This window comes from Erythrolamprus reginae, chromosome Z, assembly GCF_031021105.1.
Source record: "Erythrolamprus reginae isolate rEryReg1 chromosome Z, rEryReg1.hap1, whole genome shotgun sequence".
NCBI lineage: Eukaryota > Metazoa > Chordata > Lepidosauria > Squamata > Dipsadidae > Erythrolamprus > Erythrolamprus reginae.
In genome coordinates this window covers 144,500,607-144,517,452 of record NC_091963.1, presented here as the reverse complement: position 1 = coordinate 144,517,452, position 16,846 = coordinate 144,500,607, and the positions used below count along the sequence as shown (strand labels likewise).

Genomic DNA, 16,846 nt, shown 5'->3' with positions numbered 1-16,846 from the left:
CAGCTCTATTCTCATTCTGATTTTGCTTTTTTCCTTAATTACAGTAGTTTCTGTCCATTATTTCCTGTCCTGCCCTCTGGCACTTTGGATAATAACACTTGTGGCAAGATCTCATATCTCATATATTTCAGGAATTTGATTGGCAGGATTTCAAAAAGACTTTAGTAACTCTGGACAGAGAACTTAGACTTTTCTGTAGCACACCTTTATAACAAAGCTATAAGTAATGGTTGACAGAAATATAGCAAAAGGTTGAATCAATTCAAATTCTGATTGCTTTGGTAGCTAAAGGGGAGGATGGATGTGACCAACTGTACAAGACCTGCGCATTTCCTCCTGGTTGGATTGTCCACATTTGGGAGAATGGAAAGCATGATGTACGCTATTGCCTTTCTCCTCTACCTTCTGAGTCTGATGGGCAACGGACTCATCATCATGATAGTAATTGTGGACCACCATCTCCAGAAACCCATGTATTTCTTCCTTAGCAACCTTTCTTTAATTGACATTGGACATACCACATCCTTCATACCCAAGCTGTTGCTCAATTACCTCTCTGCTAACAATTCCATTTGTTTTCATTGCTGTGTAACTCAGTTGTGTTTCTATTTTCTTTTCGGAGTCACTGAATTTTTCATCATCACTTTGATATCCTTGGACAGATATGTAGCCATTTGCCATCCTTTGAGATACGCTACTATCATGACTTCAGGGGTCTGCCTTAAGCTGGCAATGGGAGCCTGGTTTGGAGGTTTTATCTCCATAATTTGTCAAGTAGTGATGATTGCAAAACTACCCTACTGCACTTCCAATGTTATCAACCATTTCTTTTGTGATGTTGGACCAGTGTTGAAGATTGCAGGAGGAGACACAGTTATTATTGAAACCCTTGGTTTCCTAGTTTCTGTGGTAGTGATAATGTCCTCCTTGCTTTTCACCCTCATTTCTTACCTTTTCATCATCTTCACCATCCTTCGAATGCCTACATCCTCCAGACAGCAGAGGGCATTTCCTACATGTGCTTCACATCTGATTGTAGTTTTCATTTTGTACGGCTCCGTCTTTTTTGTCTACCTAAGGCCAACAGTCAAGAACTCTTCCTTTAGAGTAATGAAGGTTGTCTCCATTGTTTACACAATGATCACCCCAGTGCTCAATCCTTTCATCTACACCATTAGGAACAATGAAGTCAAAGAAGCTGTTCAGAAAATGATAGCAAGAAATATTCCAGTTCTCCCCTGTTTTAAAAAGGACAGGGATTGATTCCATTTTCAATGGGATTTCCTGAAGATGAAACAAAATCTAAACTCTAAACTCTAAGTTCTAACCTTGTGTCTCTTTTGAAGAACTCCTCTATTTATATGCATTCCTTCCAATTTGGGAAAATGTCAGAAATGTGAATCAATTTAAGGGGCATACATACATACACCACTGTGCCTACCATCCCTGTTACTGCCCTATTGTCTTCTTTTATCCTTACTTTTTACTTTATGTTATGTTTATAAAAACTACTACTATAATCAATATTAATAAAAATCTTAAGGACACAATCAACAAGTTACAGTAATAATGTCATAAGTAGGAGGAAATTGGCGATAGGAATGATGTGAAAAATCTAGTATTAATAGTAGTGCAGATTTAGTAAATAGTTTGACAGTGTTGAGGGAATATTTGTTTAGCAGAGTGATAGTGTTTGGGGGAACTTTTCTTGCATCTAGTTGTGCTAGTGTGCAGTGCTCTGTAGCAACGTTTCGAGGGTAGGAGTTGAAACAGTTTATGTCCAGGATACAAGGGGTCAGTAAATACTTTGACAGCCCTCTTTTTGGCTAGTGCAATATACAGGTCCTCAATGGAAGGCAGGTTGGCAGCAATTGTTTTTTTCTGCAGTTCTGATTATCCTCTGAAGTTTGTGTCGGTCCTGTTGGGTTGCAACACCAAACTAGACAGATATAGAGGTGCAGATGACAGACTCAATGATTCCTCTGTAGAACTTTATCAACAGCTCATTGGGCAGTTTGAGCTTCCTGAGTTGGCACAGAAATAATATTCTTTGTTCTGCTTTTTTGATGATGTTTTTGATGTTAGGTGATCATTTTAGGTCTTGAGATATGATAGAATCTAGAAATTTGAAGGTCTCTACTGTTGATACTGTGTTGTCTAGTATTGTGAGAGGTGGTAGGATGGGAGGGGTTATCCTAAAGTCTACTACCATTTCTAGGGTTTTGAGTGTGTTCAGTTCTAGATTGTTCCAGTCACAGCATGAGGCTAATTGTTCAACCTCCCATCTGTATGTGGCTTCATCGTTGTCTCAAATGAGACCAAACACTGTTGTATTGTCTGCAAACTTCAGTAGTATAACAGATGGATTGTTTGAGATGCAGTCATTAGTGTATAGAGAGAAGAGAAGTGGTGAGAGTACACAACCTTGAGGAGGGGCTGTGCTAATTGTATGGGTATCTGATGTGATTTTGCCTAGCTTCACCTGGTGCTTCCTGTCTGTTAGGAAGCTTGTAATCCACTTACAAGTGTGTTCAGGTACTGTTAGTATAGTTAAGGTTTAGTTAAAATTTTGTTCAAAAGCATCCATAAACACTGTAGAACAGAGCTGTCAGACTCAAGGCTGGGATGCCAGATCCGGCCCATGGGGTGTTTAGTTCTGGCATGCTGGAAACAGAGAAGGACTAGCCCGTGGTGCCTCTGCAGCAAAAATGGGCTTCCGAGCTCCATTTTAAGCTGTGATGGCCTTTTGAAACCTTCTGCAGGCTCCGTTTTTGCTGGCAGAGGGCTCCAGGAGGCATCACAGTCGAAAATGGAGCTTGGGAGCCTGTTTTCACTGGCAGAACAATGTGAGTGGCATTGAGCTGGCCCCCAATGTGAGTGACATTGAGCTGGCCTTGCCCACCCTGGCCATGTCCACCCCAGGAACCCAAAATAAAACACAAGCCTATGCAACCCTCAGTCAAATCGAGTTTGACACCCCTGCTGTAGAAGATAAAGTTAGGCACCATCAATCAGTAGAGTTTCAAACCAATTTATATCTGTCAGTGAACTCTGAGTCTGGATCAAAAGTTGTTGTCCCCCCCCCCCTCTATTACTGTAGGTCAATAGAAGATGAAATGACAAGATTTTAACTTGCAGGTTCAAAAATCCAAAATTGTACTGGTGTCAATCTCCAGTCAGTTGGAGGGTCCATACATTTCTTCCATATATCTAAGTGTTGCAACAGGAAAAAAAAATATTTCTGTCCAGGCAAAATAGTTTGAACTCATGAGAGGTGTAAAAATAATGTGCTGGGTCATAGCAAAAGATTCTAAACTTTCAATATTTTTTAAAAAAAACATGTTTTAATTGCTCCTATTTTTTTGTCAAGTTTTTATTTTATTTTATACTGCTTACACATATCTATGATGTATAAGTGTATATGTATATGTGATACCAGGGTATCATACATTTTAGTACACATAAACATAATATGATCATTCATAGTTATTACATATTTTCATTTCATATTGTTTAAACCAGGGTCGGTTTCTCCCGGTTCGGACAGGTTCACCTGAACAGGAAGCGACAAGGATCATGAGGATGTCACAGACCTGGTTCAATTGGTGCTGGTCCATGGGCACCACCATCTTTTATTTATTTAGTTTTCTTCTGAACATGTGCAGAGTTTCCAACACTGTGCATGTAGTTGCCACCTTGTTTTCAGCTTTTTTAAATTATTATTTGTGCGTGTGTGTGGGTTTTGGGGCACTGAGCATTCATGCACACCCACGAGGCTTTCCCATGCAGTGCAGGAGGAAGCAAACTGGTAACAAGGTAAGTTAAAAGCCACCCCTGGTTTAAACGTATCTAATACACCATTCAATTTCTAAACCTACCTCTTATTGATTACATATATCTTATTACATTAATATATATATATACAGTATAGTTCTCCCACTCTTATTTCTATTTCTATTCTAACTTTTATTCATGACACCATATTATTCAAAGATGTTTCTTTTCTGTCTTCCATCTTTCACCAGCATTATTTCATTTATATATTTATTGCAGCTGGCTAAAGCGTAGATATCAGAGGGTTGTTGTTAATGGCGAGTATTCTGAGCAGAGCCTGGTTACAAGCGGTCTGCCACAAGGGTCTGTTCTGGGTCCTATTCTTTTTAATATCTTTGTGAGTGACATAGGGGAAGTTTGGTAGGGAAGGTTTGCCTATTTGCTGATGACTCTAAAGTGTACAATAGGGTTGATATTCCCGGAGGCATCTGTAATATGGCAAATGATTTAGCTTTACTAGATAAGTGGTCAAAGCAATGGAAACTGCAGTTTAATGTTTCCAAATGTAAAATAATGCACTTGGGCAAAATGAATCCTCAATCTGAGCATTGTATTGGCAGTTCTGTGCTAGCAAAAACTTCAGAAGAGAAGGATTTAGTGGTAGTGATTTCTGACAGTCTCAAAATGGGTGAACAGTGTGGTCAAGTGGTAGGGAATGCAAGTAGAATGCTTGGCTGCATAGCTAGAGGTATAAAAGGCAGGAAGAGGGAGATTGTGATCCCGCTGTATAGAGCACTGGTGGGACCACATTTGGAATACTGTTTTCAGTTCTGGAGACTTCATCTACAAAAGATATTAATAAAATTGAATGGGTCCAAAGATGGGCTACAAAGATGGTGGTAGGTCTTGAGCATAAAAATTATCAGGAAAGACTTAATGAACTCAATCTGTTTAGGGATAGGAGGGACATGGTCAAAACATTTAAATATGTTAAAGGGTTAAATAAGGTTCAGGAGAGAAATGTTTTTAATAGGAAAGTGAACACAAGAAAAAGGGGTCACAATCTGAGGTTAGTTGGGGGAAAGATCAAAAGCAACATGAGAAAATATTATTTTACTGAAAGAGTAGTAGATCCTTGGAACAAACTTCCAGCAGACATGGTTGGTAAATCCACATGCCTGCAATAAACATATATCCATCCTAAGATAAAATACAGGAAATAGTATAAGGGCAGACTAGATGGACCATGAGGTCTTTTTCTGCCATCAATATTCTATGTTTCTATTTCTCTCCTGTTTAAATTCCTTGATCATTATTAGCTTTGATGGTATCACTTCCTGGTTGTCTTCTTTTCACTGGTTTCTGAGTTCTGCTTTTTTCTCCATTCCTTCAACTGGTTCTTTCCTTTCCGCAATATTAGTTGGGGGAAAGATCAAAAGCAACATGAGAAAATATTATTTTACTGAAAGAGTAGTAGATCCTTGGAACAAACTTCCAGCAGACGTGGTAGATAAATCCACAGTAACTGAATTTAAACATGCCTGGGATAAACATATATCCATCCTAAGATAAAATACAGAAAATAGTATAAGGGCAGACTAGATGGACCATGAGGTCTTTTTCTGCCGTCAGACTTCTATGTTTCTATCCTGGTATTTTCTTGTTATCCCCATATGAGAATAATTCCAGAAGTCCAGGATAATAAAAGGAAAAAAACTTTATTTCAAACAAAATCAATATGCATATGGAGACCAGAGACCATGGAAAATGTCCATGTGTCTCTAGGATAATGAGTCAGTACAAAACACTATTGGTTCTACAGTTACCACATAATTTACACATCTCTTGTTTATTCTTTCTAAAGGTCATTTACACATTTCTTGGTATCTTGTTTTATCATGTTTGTAGAGGAACAAACCTTCTCTTCTTTTTACAGAAACAGAAATGTAATGCAAATGGGGTATAGAGTTTTATTATTTTTCTTACAACTACCCCCACCCCACCCAAGTTTCCATTTATTTTACAGCATATTGAATCTCCAAAAACCTACACAAGGGCCCTCTTTGTTGACTTTAGTTCAGCATTCAACACCATCATACTGGACATTCTTTTAAGCTAACTAAATCAACTAGTGATACTTGTAAGTGGATCACAAGCTTCCTAACCAATAGGAAGCAGTAGGTGAAGCTTTTTCTGCCGTCAGTCTTCTATGTTTCTATGAAGTGCCACTCAAGAAGAAAGTTGGGATATAAATTCCAATAAATGCAGAACAAAATATTTTCCCTTCATATAAAAAAAGTGATTCCCCCCCCCCTAAGGATTATGATTGTGCACAAAAGAATAAAAACAAATGCAATTGACATGTTCAGAATTTTAAAGCCCTGAGCATCAGTACAGGTAGTACAGATATATCTTAGATTTATGCTTGGAATAGATGATTCCCCACCCATCCACATTTAATTTATTTCATTTGGAGCACCACTCAAGAAGACAGCTGGGATGTAAATTCCAATTTATGTATTTTTTTCCTAAGGATTATGATTATACATTAAGGAATCACAACAAAAACTATTAACATGTTCAATATTTACAAACCTTGAGCTACATAGGTAGTCCTTACAAACAACTGTTTAGTGGCCACCTGACATGATTAAGGCACTCAAACCACATGATCTTTGCAGCCTCCTGATGGTCACATTCTGAAAATTCAGTCACTTAACAATTGACTCATATTTATGATGGTTGCAGTGATCCCAGGTGATCCCTTCTTTAAACTTTCTTACAAACAAAGTCAATGGGAAAGCTGGATTCACTTAGCAACCATGCTACTAATTGAACAGCAATTCACTAAATTGTACCCTTAGAATTTATATTGACTGTTTCTTAATATGATTTGATTGCTTATTTGTTCCTGGATTATCATTAAGTGTTATACCTTATGATTCTTGATGAATATATCTTTTGTTTTATATACACTGGGAGCATATGCAGCAAGACAAATTTCTTGTGTGTCCAATCACAATTGGCCAATAAAATTATCTTATCTTCTCTTCTCTTCCCTTCCCTTCCCGTCTCTTCTCTTCTACTCTCCTCTCCTCTCCTCTCTTCTCTTCTTTTCTCTTCCATTCCATTCCATTCCAAGTTCAGATTCACTTAACAAGCATGGCAACAAAGGTAATAAAATGGAGCAAAACTGACTTAATGAAATGTCTCAGCAACCATGTGGGCTCGAATTGTCATCATGAGTTATTGATTATCTGTATTATTGACTATGAACTTTTAATGTCTGAAATTATTACCAGTTGAATTCTGATTGTTTCACTCCAAATGTCAACAATGCCACCATTTTCTAAATGTCATCTCATTCCTACTACCTATCAGAGTCATGGAACTATTGTTCCCTTTCATTTTCTGGATTACATTCTGGACAGCTTTTGTGACTTCGGCATTCCGAATTGTGTATATGAAAGGATTTATCATTGGGATAAGAGTGGTGTTCAAGACTGCCACAGTCCTTGTCAAGTGATCTGAGGAGTGGACGTTGGGCCTCACGTACATGAAGACAAGAGCACCATATAATATGGACACCACCAACAGGTGTGACGTGCAGGTGGAGAAGGCCTTCTTCCTTCCTATGGCAGAGGGAATGCGCAGAATGGTGGCAATAATAAAAACATAGGAAAGAACTATAAGAAGCAAGGTCATAATCACAATGGCAAAGGCGGCCAACAGTCTGAGAGACTCAAATAGATGGGTGTCCATACAGGCAAGTCTCAATAGAGGACCGATATCACAGAAGAAACTGTCCACAACATTGGACCTACAGAACAGCAACCCCTGAAACATAAAATATTGGGAAATAACAATCAGAAAGGCGATATACCAGGTGGCCAAATTCATTTGAATGCACACGTGCTTGGACATCATGATGGGATACTGAAGGGGCTTGCAGATGGCCAGATAGCGGTCAAAGGCCATAGCGGTGAGGATGAAAAGCTCTGTACTACCAAAACTGAAGTGGAAAAATACTTGGATAAGGCAACAGTGGAAGCAGATGGTAGTTTTGTTTTGTATAAACGTCTGTAGTAATTTCGGTACCACAGTGGAGGTATAGCAGATCTCCAGGAAAGCAAGGTTGCTCAGGAATGTATACATTGGGGTCTGAAGCCTTGGCTCAATTGCCACGATGATGAGGATGAATCCATTCCCAAGGATGGTTACAATATACATGAACAGACCCACTGCAAAGAAGACTCGGTGAAGATCATACAAAAAGGGAATTCCCAATAGGATGAATTCAGTTACTCTGGACATATTCCTAGGCTCCATCATTTGAAAATGGTCAATGATTTCTCAGCAGTAGCTCAGATGATATATAGCATTTTTAAAAAATATATTTCTAATATGTACGTTACATTGACAAATAAAGTTAAGAAACAGTGGTAAAATGAAGGAAAATAAAATCCCTTTTTCCCCCTGAAATAAAAGAAGAACATATTTAAGCAGAAAAAATATCTTACTAAATAAAGGAGATCTGAAAAGTGCTTTCCCCCCCCCCAAAAATGTTGATGTTAGGGAGTAATGTAAGAATTAATTCTGACATTAACTAATCCTTCCATTCCCCCACTCACCCACCCCATGCCATCTTATCAGAACTGATGAAGCTTATTGGATGAGAAGTGAAGTAGGAGAAGAATGGACACAGGAACTGGACATGGCTAGTCTTGTCTAGAGAAGGATTAGGTGACATGATAGCAGTGTTCCAATATTTTAGGGGCTGGCATAGAAAAGAGGGGGTCAAGCCAGGGGTGGGCTTTTGTTAGAAATGGTGCAGGGTCTCCTCAGGGGTGGGCTACTGCCTGGACAGAGGGGAACACAGTGGGGTAGCGAAAATGGAGCTCCACCCCAGAGCACCCAATTTGCATTGAAAGATGTTGAAAGAAAATGCAGAGTGTCCTGCATAAGCCACGCCCACAGTGTGGTAGTAAAAATTTTGGTAGTCCTTCACTGGGTCTCCTGCTTGGGCATGGGATTGCGCTAGATGACCTACAAGGTTCCTTCCATCTCTGTTAAACTGTTAAAGGCAGAATGGTTGAATTAGTCCAAACCAGGACAAAACCATTTAGCCACAATAAGAATTGCCCAACACCTTTTCAGAACACAAGCCTCTTCGATGCACCACCCCCAGAGCAGTCCAAACTTCCTTTTTGACATAAATCTGGTTGACATACACACTTTTATTGGCAGGGACAGTCATGAGCTGGATGAGTGAGAATCTCCATACAGGGAATTCTTTAAAAAGGACAGTTATCGATGTCTTTATCTATAATGTTTCAGCTGTAAAATAAAGCAGCCAATTCCAAATCGTACAATCCTAAAATGATGGAGCAAGTGGGATTCTCCTTCTCTCTCTCTCTCTGATCTCTCCATCTTACCGACCACGACATCGACAACTGTGATAATCAGCAATCCTGTATCTCCATTGGTAAATCTTACTAGAGGACTCTTCATAGTAGAATTTAGCAAAACAATGCAATGTCCTTTTTTTAATTAAAAAACCCTCCTCAGTTCTACACCTTAAATCCCAGGCAATTTCAATGTTGCATCTATTTAATCTGGAGGATTCCAAAGGTCCTTTCCAGCTCTATTCTGATTCTTATGCTTATTCATCTTTCTTGAACCTGAGATTTTAAATCTTAGGAATCCAACTCCTATCTTAATTATAGCTAAAGATCAGTACAAAATTTCATATACGTATATTGTAAATGGTTAAATTTCTAATTCATTATACTATCCATTCATTATATATATATTTATCAGAATAAGTTATCCGATTTACTAAGTCCTTACCTCTATTATAATTTATCTAACAATTGTTTATATTCCATAATAATAAAATATTTAATTGAACAATTGCTCAATATTTAATCTCATTTGATTATTATATCCCAACATGAGGTATTCTAATTACTAATTTGTAATTACTAATTACAAATTACTAATTTGCTTTCTGTCATATTTTGTCTAATTACCATATGAATTTCTTTAATACATAATCATCCATTTCTTATACTTACTTATATTCTTATATCATACTCTATTCTTATACTTTACTTATATTCACTTAATGTTAATAATTCATGATGCTTAGATTGACATTTCAACATGATGTTGAAAATTGTCAACCACAACTTGTTAAGCCAGGAAAAAATATATAGAATTTTCTTTCTTACCCTCATCCAAGATGCTGTGAAGATAATTTTACTCCAGAAAGTTTCTACACATAACTGTCTTCCAATAAGACAGAAGAGTCAGGAAATTTTATTTCCTTACTGGCTCCTCAGGGATATTGTAACTGATGTAATAGTTTCCCTTAGGCCAATTAGTAGTTTATGTATGGATGTCTTCAAAGAACAACTTTGAAATAATGGAAATGGATTGTGTGAAATTATCTAGGTCAAGCTGAGAAAAAGGACTTGAATCTTTTGGAGAGCAGATTAATTCAAAGGTCTCATTTTTCCAGATAGATCTGTTTAAACCAGGGATCAGCAACCTTAAACTCAAAAAGCCATTTTGATCCATTCCCCACAGAAAAGAAAATACCAGGAGCCACAAAACCTATTCATTCATTCATTCGTTCGTTCGTTCGTTCGTTCGTTTATTATTGCATTTCTATGCCGCCCAACTCCCAAAGGACTCTGGGCAGCTTACAACAGGTGTACATTTAAAAACATCAAACATCATTTTAAAAATCTTTTAAAAAATCACATATTTACATATCATTCAAGGCAAGATCTCAAAAAATTGAGAAATCAGCACCCCCAAGCCTGCCGGAAAAGCCAGGTCTTCAATGCTTTCCAGAGGGTCAATAGAGTGGGGGCAGTCTGAATTTCAGGGGATAGTTGGTTCTATAGAGCTGGGGCAGCCACAGAGAAGGCCCTTCCCCACAGGCCCACCAGCTGACACTGTTTGGCGGATAGGACATGGAGGAGATCAGCTCAGTGGGATATTACTGGTCGCTGAGATTTATGAGATAGAAGTGGTCTACGAGGTAACCTAGCCCTGAGCCATGTAGGCTAATAACCAACCTTGGTTTGAATTGATCCTGGAGACCAATAGGAAGCCAATGCAGATCGTGGCTTCTTCATTTCATCTTATATATTACTTAGTCAAGATTAAATATTTTTTTAATCAAAGAGAAGAAAAAAAAATGCCTTCAGTTTGAAGGTTGCTCACACTTCCCTCTTTATTCTGCTATAGCTTGATTTCCAGGGTCCAATGATTCCCCGCAGGGAGGCAGAACCAACTAGGTAGTTCTGCCCCAGATGCCTGATGGACCCTGAGGGCGTTCAATTGGACTCCAATTGGAATGCAGAGTCGGCTGACAATGAGTCAGTCGAGATGACAGGGGCCCATTTTTGTCCATCTGTCTGGGAGAAGTTTGACCTGGTGACACCTGAGGAAGCGGACAAGGCCATTGAAGCTGTTTGCTTGACCTGTGTCCCTCCTGGCTGGTTTTGGCCAGCAGGGAGGTGACATGGAGCTGGGTCCAGGAGATTGTCAATGCTTCTCTAAGGGGGGGTCTTTCTCGGCTCCCTACAAGGAGGCACTTGTGCACCCCCTCGCTAAGAAGCTTTCCCTGGACCCAGCAGTACTTAATAACTACCGTCCAGTTGAGAAGGTGGTGTCATTCCAGCTTCAGCAGTCCTTGGAAGAAGCCGATTATCTAGGCCCTCAGTAGTCAGAATTCAGGCCAGGCTACAGCACAGAAACTGCTTTGGTCGTGCTGATGGATGATCTCTGGTGGGCCAGGGGTAGGGGTTTATCCTCTATTCTGGTGTTCCTTGACCTCTCAGCAGCTTTCAATACCATAGACCATGGTATCTTTCTGTGCCGGCTGGAGGAGTTGGGAGTGGGAGGCACCGTTTTATGGTGGTTCTCCTCCTACCTGGTCACAGTCAGTGTTAGTGGGTTGTCAGAGGTCGACCTCTAGGTCTCTCCCTTGTGGAGTTTCTCAGGGGTCGGTCCTCTCCCCCCTGCTATTTAATATGTACATGAAACCGCTGGATGAGATCATCCAAGGACATGGGGTGAGGTGCTATCAGTATGCTGATGACACCCTGTTGTACATCTCCACCCCATGTCCAGTCAGTGAAGCAGTGGAAGTGATGTGCTGGTGCCTGGAGGTTGTTGGAGTCTGGCTGGGTGTCAACAGGCTCAAACTCAACCCTGACAAGATGGAGTGGCTGTAGGTTTTGCCTTCCAAGGACAATCCCACCTATCCATCCATTACCCTGGAGGGATTATTGACCCCCTTAGAGAGGGTCCACAACTTGGGCATCCTCCTCGATCCACAGCTAACGTTAGAACACCATCTTTCAGCTGTGGCAAGGGGGGCGTTCGCCAGGTTCACCTGGTGCACCAGTTGTGGCCCTATTTGAACAGGGAATCCCTGCTCACAGTCACCCATGCTCTTATCACTTCAAGGTTCTACTACTGCAATGCTCTCTACATGGGGCTACCTTTGAAGAGTGTTCAGAAATTGTAAATAGTGCAGAACGCGGCCGGGTGAGCCATCATGGGTCTCCCCAGATACACCCATGTTTCCCCAACACTCCACGGGCTACATTGGCTGCCAATTGGTTTCCGGACACAATTCAAAGTGTTGGTATACTTTATTTTCAAGGAACCTGTTTGAAACATAGAAACATAGAAGATTGACGGCAGAAAAAGACCTCATGGTCCATCTAGTCTGCCCTTATACTATTTTCTGTATTTTATCTTAGGATGGATATATGTTTATCCCAGGCATGTTTAAATTCAGTTACTGTGGATTTATCTACCACGTCTGCTGGAAGTTTGTTCCAAGGATCTACTACTCTTTCAGTAAAATAATATTTTCTCATGTTGCTTTTGATCTTTCCCCCAACTAACTTCAGATTGTGTTCCCTTGTTCTTGTGTTCATTTTCCTATTAAAAAAACTTCCCTGCTGAACCTTATTTAACCCTTTAAAATATTTTAATGTTTAGATCATCCCCCCCCCCATTTCCTTCTGTCCTCCAGACTATACAGATTGAGTCCATTAAGTCTTTCCTGATACGTTTTATGCTTAAGACGTTCCACCATTCTTGTAGCCCGTCTTTGGACCCATTCAATTTTGTCAATATCTTTTTGTAGGTAAGGTCTCCAGAACTGAACACAGTATTCCAAATGTGGTCTCACCAGTGCTCTATCTAGCGGGATCACAATCTCCCTTTTCCTGATTATTATACCTCTAGCTATGCAACCAAGCATCCTACTTGCTTTTCCTACTGCCCGACCACACTGTTCACCCATTTTGAGACTGTCAGAAATCACTACCCCATAATCATTCTCTTCTGAAGTTTTTGCTAACACAGAACTGCCAATACAATACTCAGATTGAGGATTCCTTTTCCCCAAATGCATTATTTTACATTTGGAAACATTAAACTGCAGTTTCCAAAACTGAAAATGGAATAACTTTCCATTTCTTTTAACATAGAATAGAATAGAATAGAATAGAATTCTTTATTGGCCAAGTGTAATTGGACACACAAGGAATTTGTTGTTGATGAATATGTTATCAGTGTACGTAGAAGAAAGATGCATTAGTCAAGAATCATGTGGTACAACACTTAATTATTGTCATAGGGTATAAACAAGCAATCAGGAATCAGTCAATATTAATATAAATCATAAGGTTACAAGCAACAAATTACAGTCATAAGTGGGAGGAGATAGGATTGAGTTGGAAATACAGTGGTACCTCATGATACGAACTTAATTGGTTCCAGGAGGAGGTTCGTAAGGTGAAAAGTTTGTAAGATGAAACAATGTTTCCCATAGGAATCAATGTAAAAGCCAATAATGCGTGCAAATCCTTCAGGAAAATCCCAAACTTTAGAAGGGAGGCGAACAGAGGGCAGGGAGAAGCAGCTAAAGGGGGCGGGTGGAAGAAGCAAGGCTAGGCTAAAGGGTGAGTGGGAAGGAAGAAAGGCAAGGGGGGCACCCCTCCCTTTTCTTTCTTAAAAAGACACCCCCCCTCAATGCTTACAAAAACGCCATCCTCCTAGTTAATTAAGTGGAGTCTTTTCCCCCCTCCAAGCCACCCCTCCCTTTTCTTTCTTAAAAAAAGGGGGGGGGGAAGAAACCCCTTCATCTTAGCAGCAGCGGCTTGGGTTCGTAAGGTGAAAATAGTTCAGAAGAAGAGGCAAAAAAATCTTAAACACCGGGTTCGTATCTTGAAAAGTTCATTAGAAGAGGCGTTTGTAAGATGAGGTACCACTGTACTTCAAAGCTTCAGGGATCTGGAATTTTTCTTCCTAGCATTCTGCATATAGAATCCTTCACTTCATTATTCCTGATAGTGTAAATGAAAGGATTGAGCACGGGTGTGATCATAGTGTACAATATGGATACAGCCTTCATCGTACTGAAGGAAGAGTTTCTGACAGTAGGTCTTAAGTAGACAAAAAATACTGATCCATATAGAATGCTGACTACAAGCAGATGGGAAGCACATGTTGAAAATGCCTTATGCTGTCTAGAGGTTGAAGGCATTTGAAGAATGGTGCAGAGGATGAAGAGATAAGAAATGAGGGTGAAAAGCAGGGAAGACATAATAAAAACCACAACAAGAAGGAAACCAAGCAATTCAATAAGATGTGAATCTCCCCCTGCAATCTTCAACACAGGTCCAACGTCACAAAAGTAATGATTGATAATGTTGGAAGTGCAGTAGGGCAAGTTTGCAATCATTACTACCTGGCAAATTATGGACAAAAATCCTCCAAACCAGGCTGATGTTGACAGCTTAAGGCAGATCCTTGATGTCATGATAGTAGAGTGTCTCAAAGGATGACAAATGGCTAAATATCTATCCAACGATATCAAAGTGATGATGAAAAATTCAGTGACTCCAAAAAGGAAATAGAAGAATAATTGTAATAAACAGCAATAGAAACAGATGGAATTGTTAGAAGAGACATAATTGAGCAACAGCTTGGGCATAAAAGTTGTGGTGTGTCCGATATCCTTGAAAGAAAGGTTGCTAAGGAAGAAATACATGGGTTTCTGGAGATGGTGATCTCTGATTACCATTGTAATGATGAGCCCATTGCCCATCAGACACAGGAGATAGATCAGAAAGACACTGGCATACACAACCCTTTCCATTTCCATAATACTTGGCAATCCAACAAGGATAAATCCAGTTGTTCTTCTGCAATTGGTCAAATTCATCTCCTTCTCTTTTTGCTACAAAAAGAGAAAATATGAAAGACTCGCTGACTTGAGATTTAGTCAAATTGGTAAAATCCTGTTTCAGAAACTAATTCAACATGGAAAACACAACAGTGAATGTACACATCAAGGAAACAAAGGTTATGTGTAGCTATAGTAGCTGAAATTAAAGACATATTTGACTATCAGTTATGATGACTAAAGGTCCATAACTGAAGTCCCCAAACACATGAGGCTCCAATCAAAGAAACACTGCTTGAAATTGACGTCATGTGTGAAATTTGTCAATGTTGGAAATTTGTCAGTTGGAGAATTAAGAGTTCCATATACCCAGGCAAGAATCTTCTTGTTAATTATCTAATTATCTAAAGAAAAGAGGAATAAAATACTGAAAATCATATAGAAATATGAAAGTAAATAAAGAGCTATAGAAATATAAAAGCTAAGATCTTTATATAACTCTCAAGAAAAAGTGCAGAGAAGAGCAAAAAAGATGATTAGGGGACTAGAGGCTAAAACATATGAAGAACGGTTGCAAGAACTGGGCATAGCTAGTTTAATGAAAAGAAAGATCAGGGGAGACCTGATAGCAGTGTTCCAATATCTCAGGGGTTGCCACTAAGAAGGAATCAACTTATTCTCCAAAGTACCTGAGGGTAGAACAAGAAGCAATGGGCAGAAGCTGAACAAGGAGAGAAGCAATTTAGAACTAAGGAGAAATTTCCTGATGGTTAGAACAGCTTGCCTCCAGAAGTTGTGAATGTTTCAACACTGGGAGTTTTTTAACAAAATGTTGGATAACCATCTGTCTGAAGGTTATACTCTATGCTAGGAAATCCTAGTTATTTTTACAATACACTCTGTCCCATGTCTTGCTTTTATAGTTCATGGACCTAAAAATCTCTCCATGCTTACCTTGATTTGTTCTTATTGTTTTCTCCAAGTTCAATACCCTTCACTTCATCATTCTATCCACTTATGAAGTCAATGTTTTCAAGTGCCATAGAAAATGATGTATCAAGTGTCCAGGGGGAAATGGTAGACTTTTAAATATTTTCCATTAATATTTAAAGAGCATCTAGCAGATTGCAGCATAGTAGGTTTGTTTACCTTTTCTCTACAGAAGCATGGAAAACAAATTCCATGTATATTTGCCTTTCATTTCCCATGAGTATCCATGCAGGGTTTCGAGAATATACTTAGGACTGATATGTTTTGGATCAAGTCTAATTTGTGGGCTGTCACAAAGGGTCGGGGCAGCCACTATATAGCCAAGCTATATAACCAAGCTATTCTCCAAAGCACCTGAAGACCAGACAGGAGGAGAGATTCAAACTGGAAATAAGAGTAATCAACCAGTGAAATAGATGTTGCCTTCAGAAGTTGGTGGGAGCTTCATCACTGGAAGTTTTCAAGAAGGATCTGGGCTGCCATTTGTTAGAAATGGTGTAGGGCAGTGATGGCGAACCTATGGCACGGGTGCCACAGATGGTATGCGGAGCCATATCTGCTGGCACGTGAGATGTTGCCCTAGCTCAGCTCCAATGTGTATCTGTGTGGCATTAAGAAAAAAATATCCAGCTTTTCCTAAATTCAGATCAATTGTCAATTTCTCATCCTTCAGTATGATGAAAACTGTCTCCAGATTGTATGCAGTGGTAATCCAAGCTCTAAATTCTTTTGTTTTCTTTATTAGAAATAATGAAGCAAAAGATCCAGTGTGAAAATCTTTAGAAATAAAGCTTGCAGGGCCCCCAAATCTCATGGCATTCTTGTTTGATAACTTATTTCTAAATGTGTTTGTTCAGA

General features: G+C 39.4%; 3 protein-coding genes across 3 annotated transcripts; 1 reads left to right on the top strand and 2 right to left on the bottom strand.

The window, feature by feature from the left end:
- Positions 1-297: 297 nt before the first annotated feature.
- On the top strand, positions 298-1,263 carry LOC139153673 (olfactory receptor 6X1-like). Its single transcript, XM_070727927.1, has one exon. It carries the CDS (start codon positions 298-300, stop codon positions 1,261-1,263), a length of 966 nt encoding a protein of 321 aa, XP_070584028.1.
- Positions 1,264-7,104: 5,841 nt separating this feature from the next.
- On the bottom strand, positions 7,105-8,106 carry LOC139154281 (olfactory receptor 6X1-like). The gene has a single exon (XM_070728708.1). It carries the CDS (start codon positions 8,104-8,106, stop codon positions 7,105-7,107), a length of 1,002 nt encoding a protein of 333 aa, XP_070584809.1.
- A 5,989-nt stretch (positions 8,107-14,095) lies between these two features.
- Positions 14,096-15,037, bottom strand: LOC139154280 (olfactory receptor 6X1-like). The gene has a single exon (XM_070728707.1). The coding sequence runs from the start codon at positions 15,035-15,037 to the stop codon at positions 14,096-14,098; it is 942 nt and encodes a 313-aa protein (XP_070584808.1).
- Positions 15,038-16,846: the final 1,809 nt, after the last annotated feature.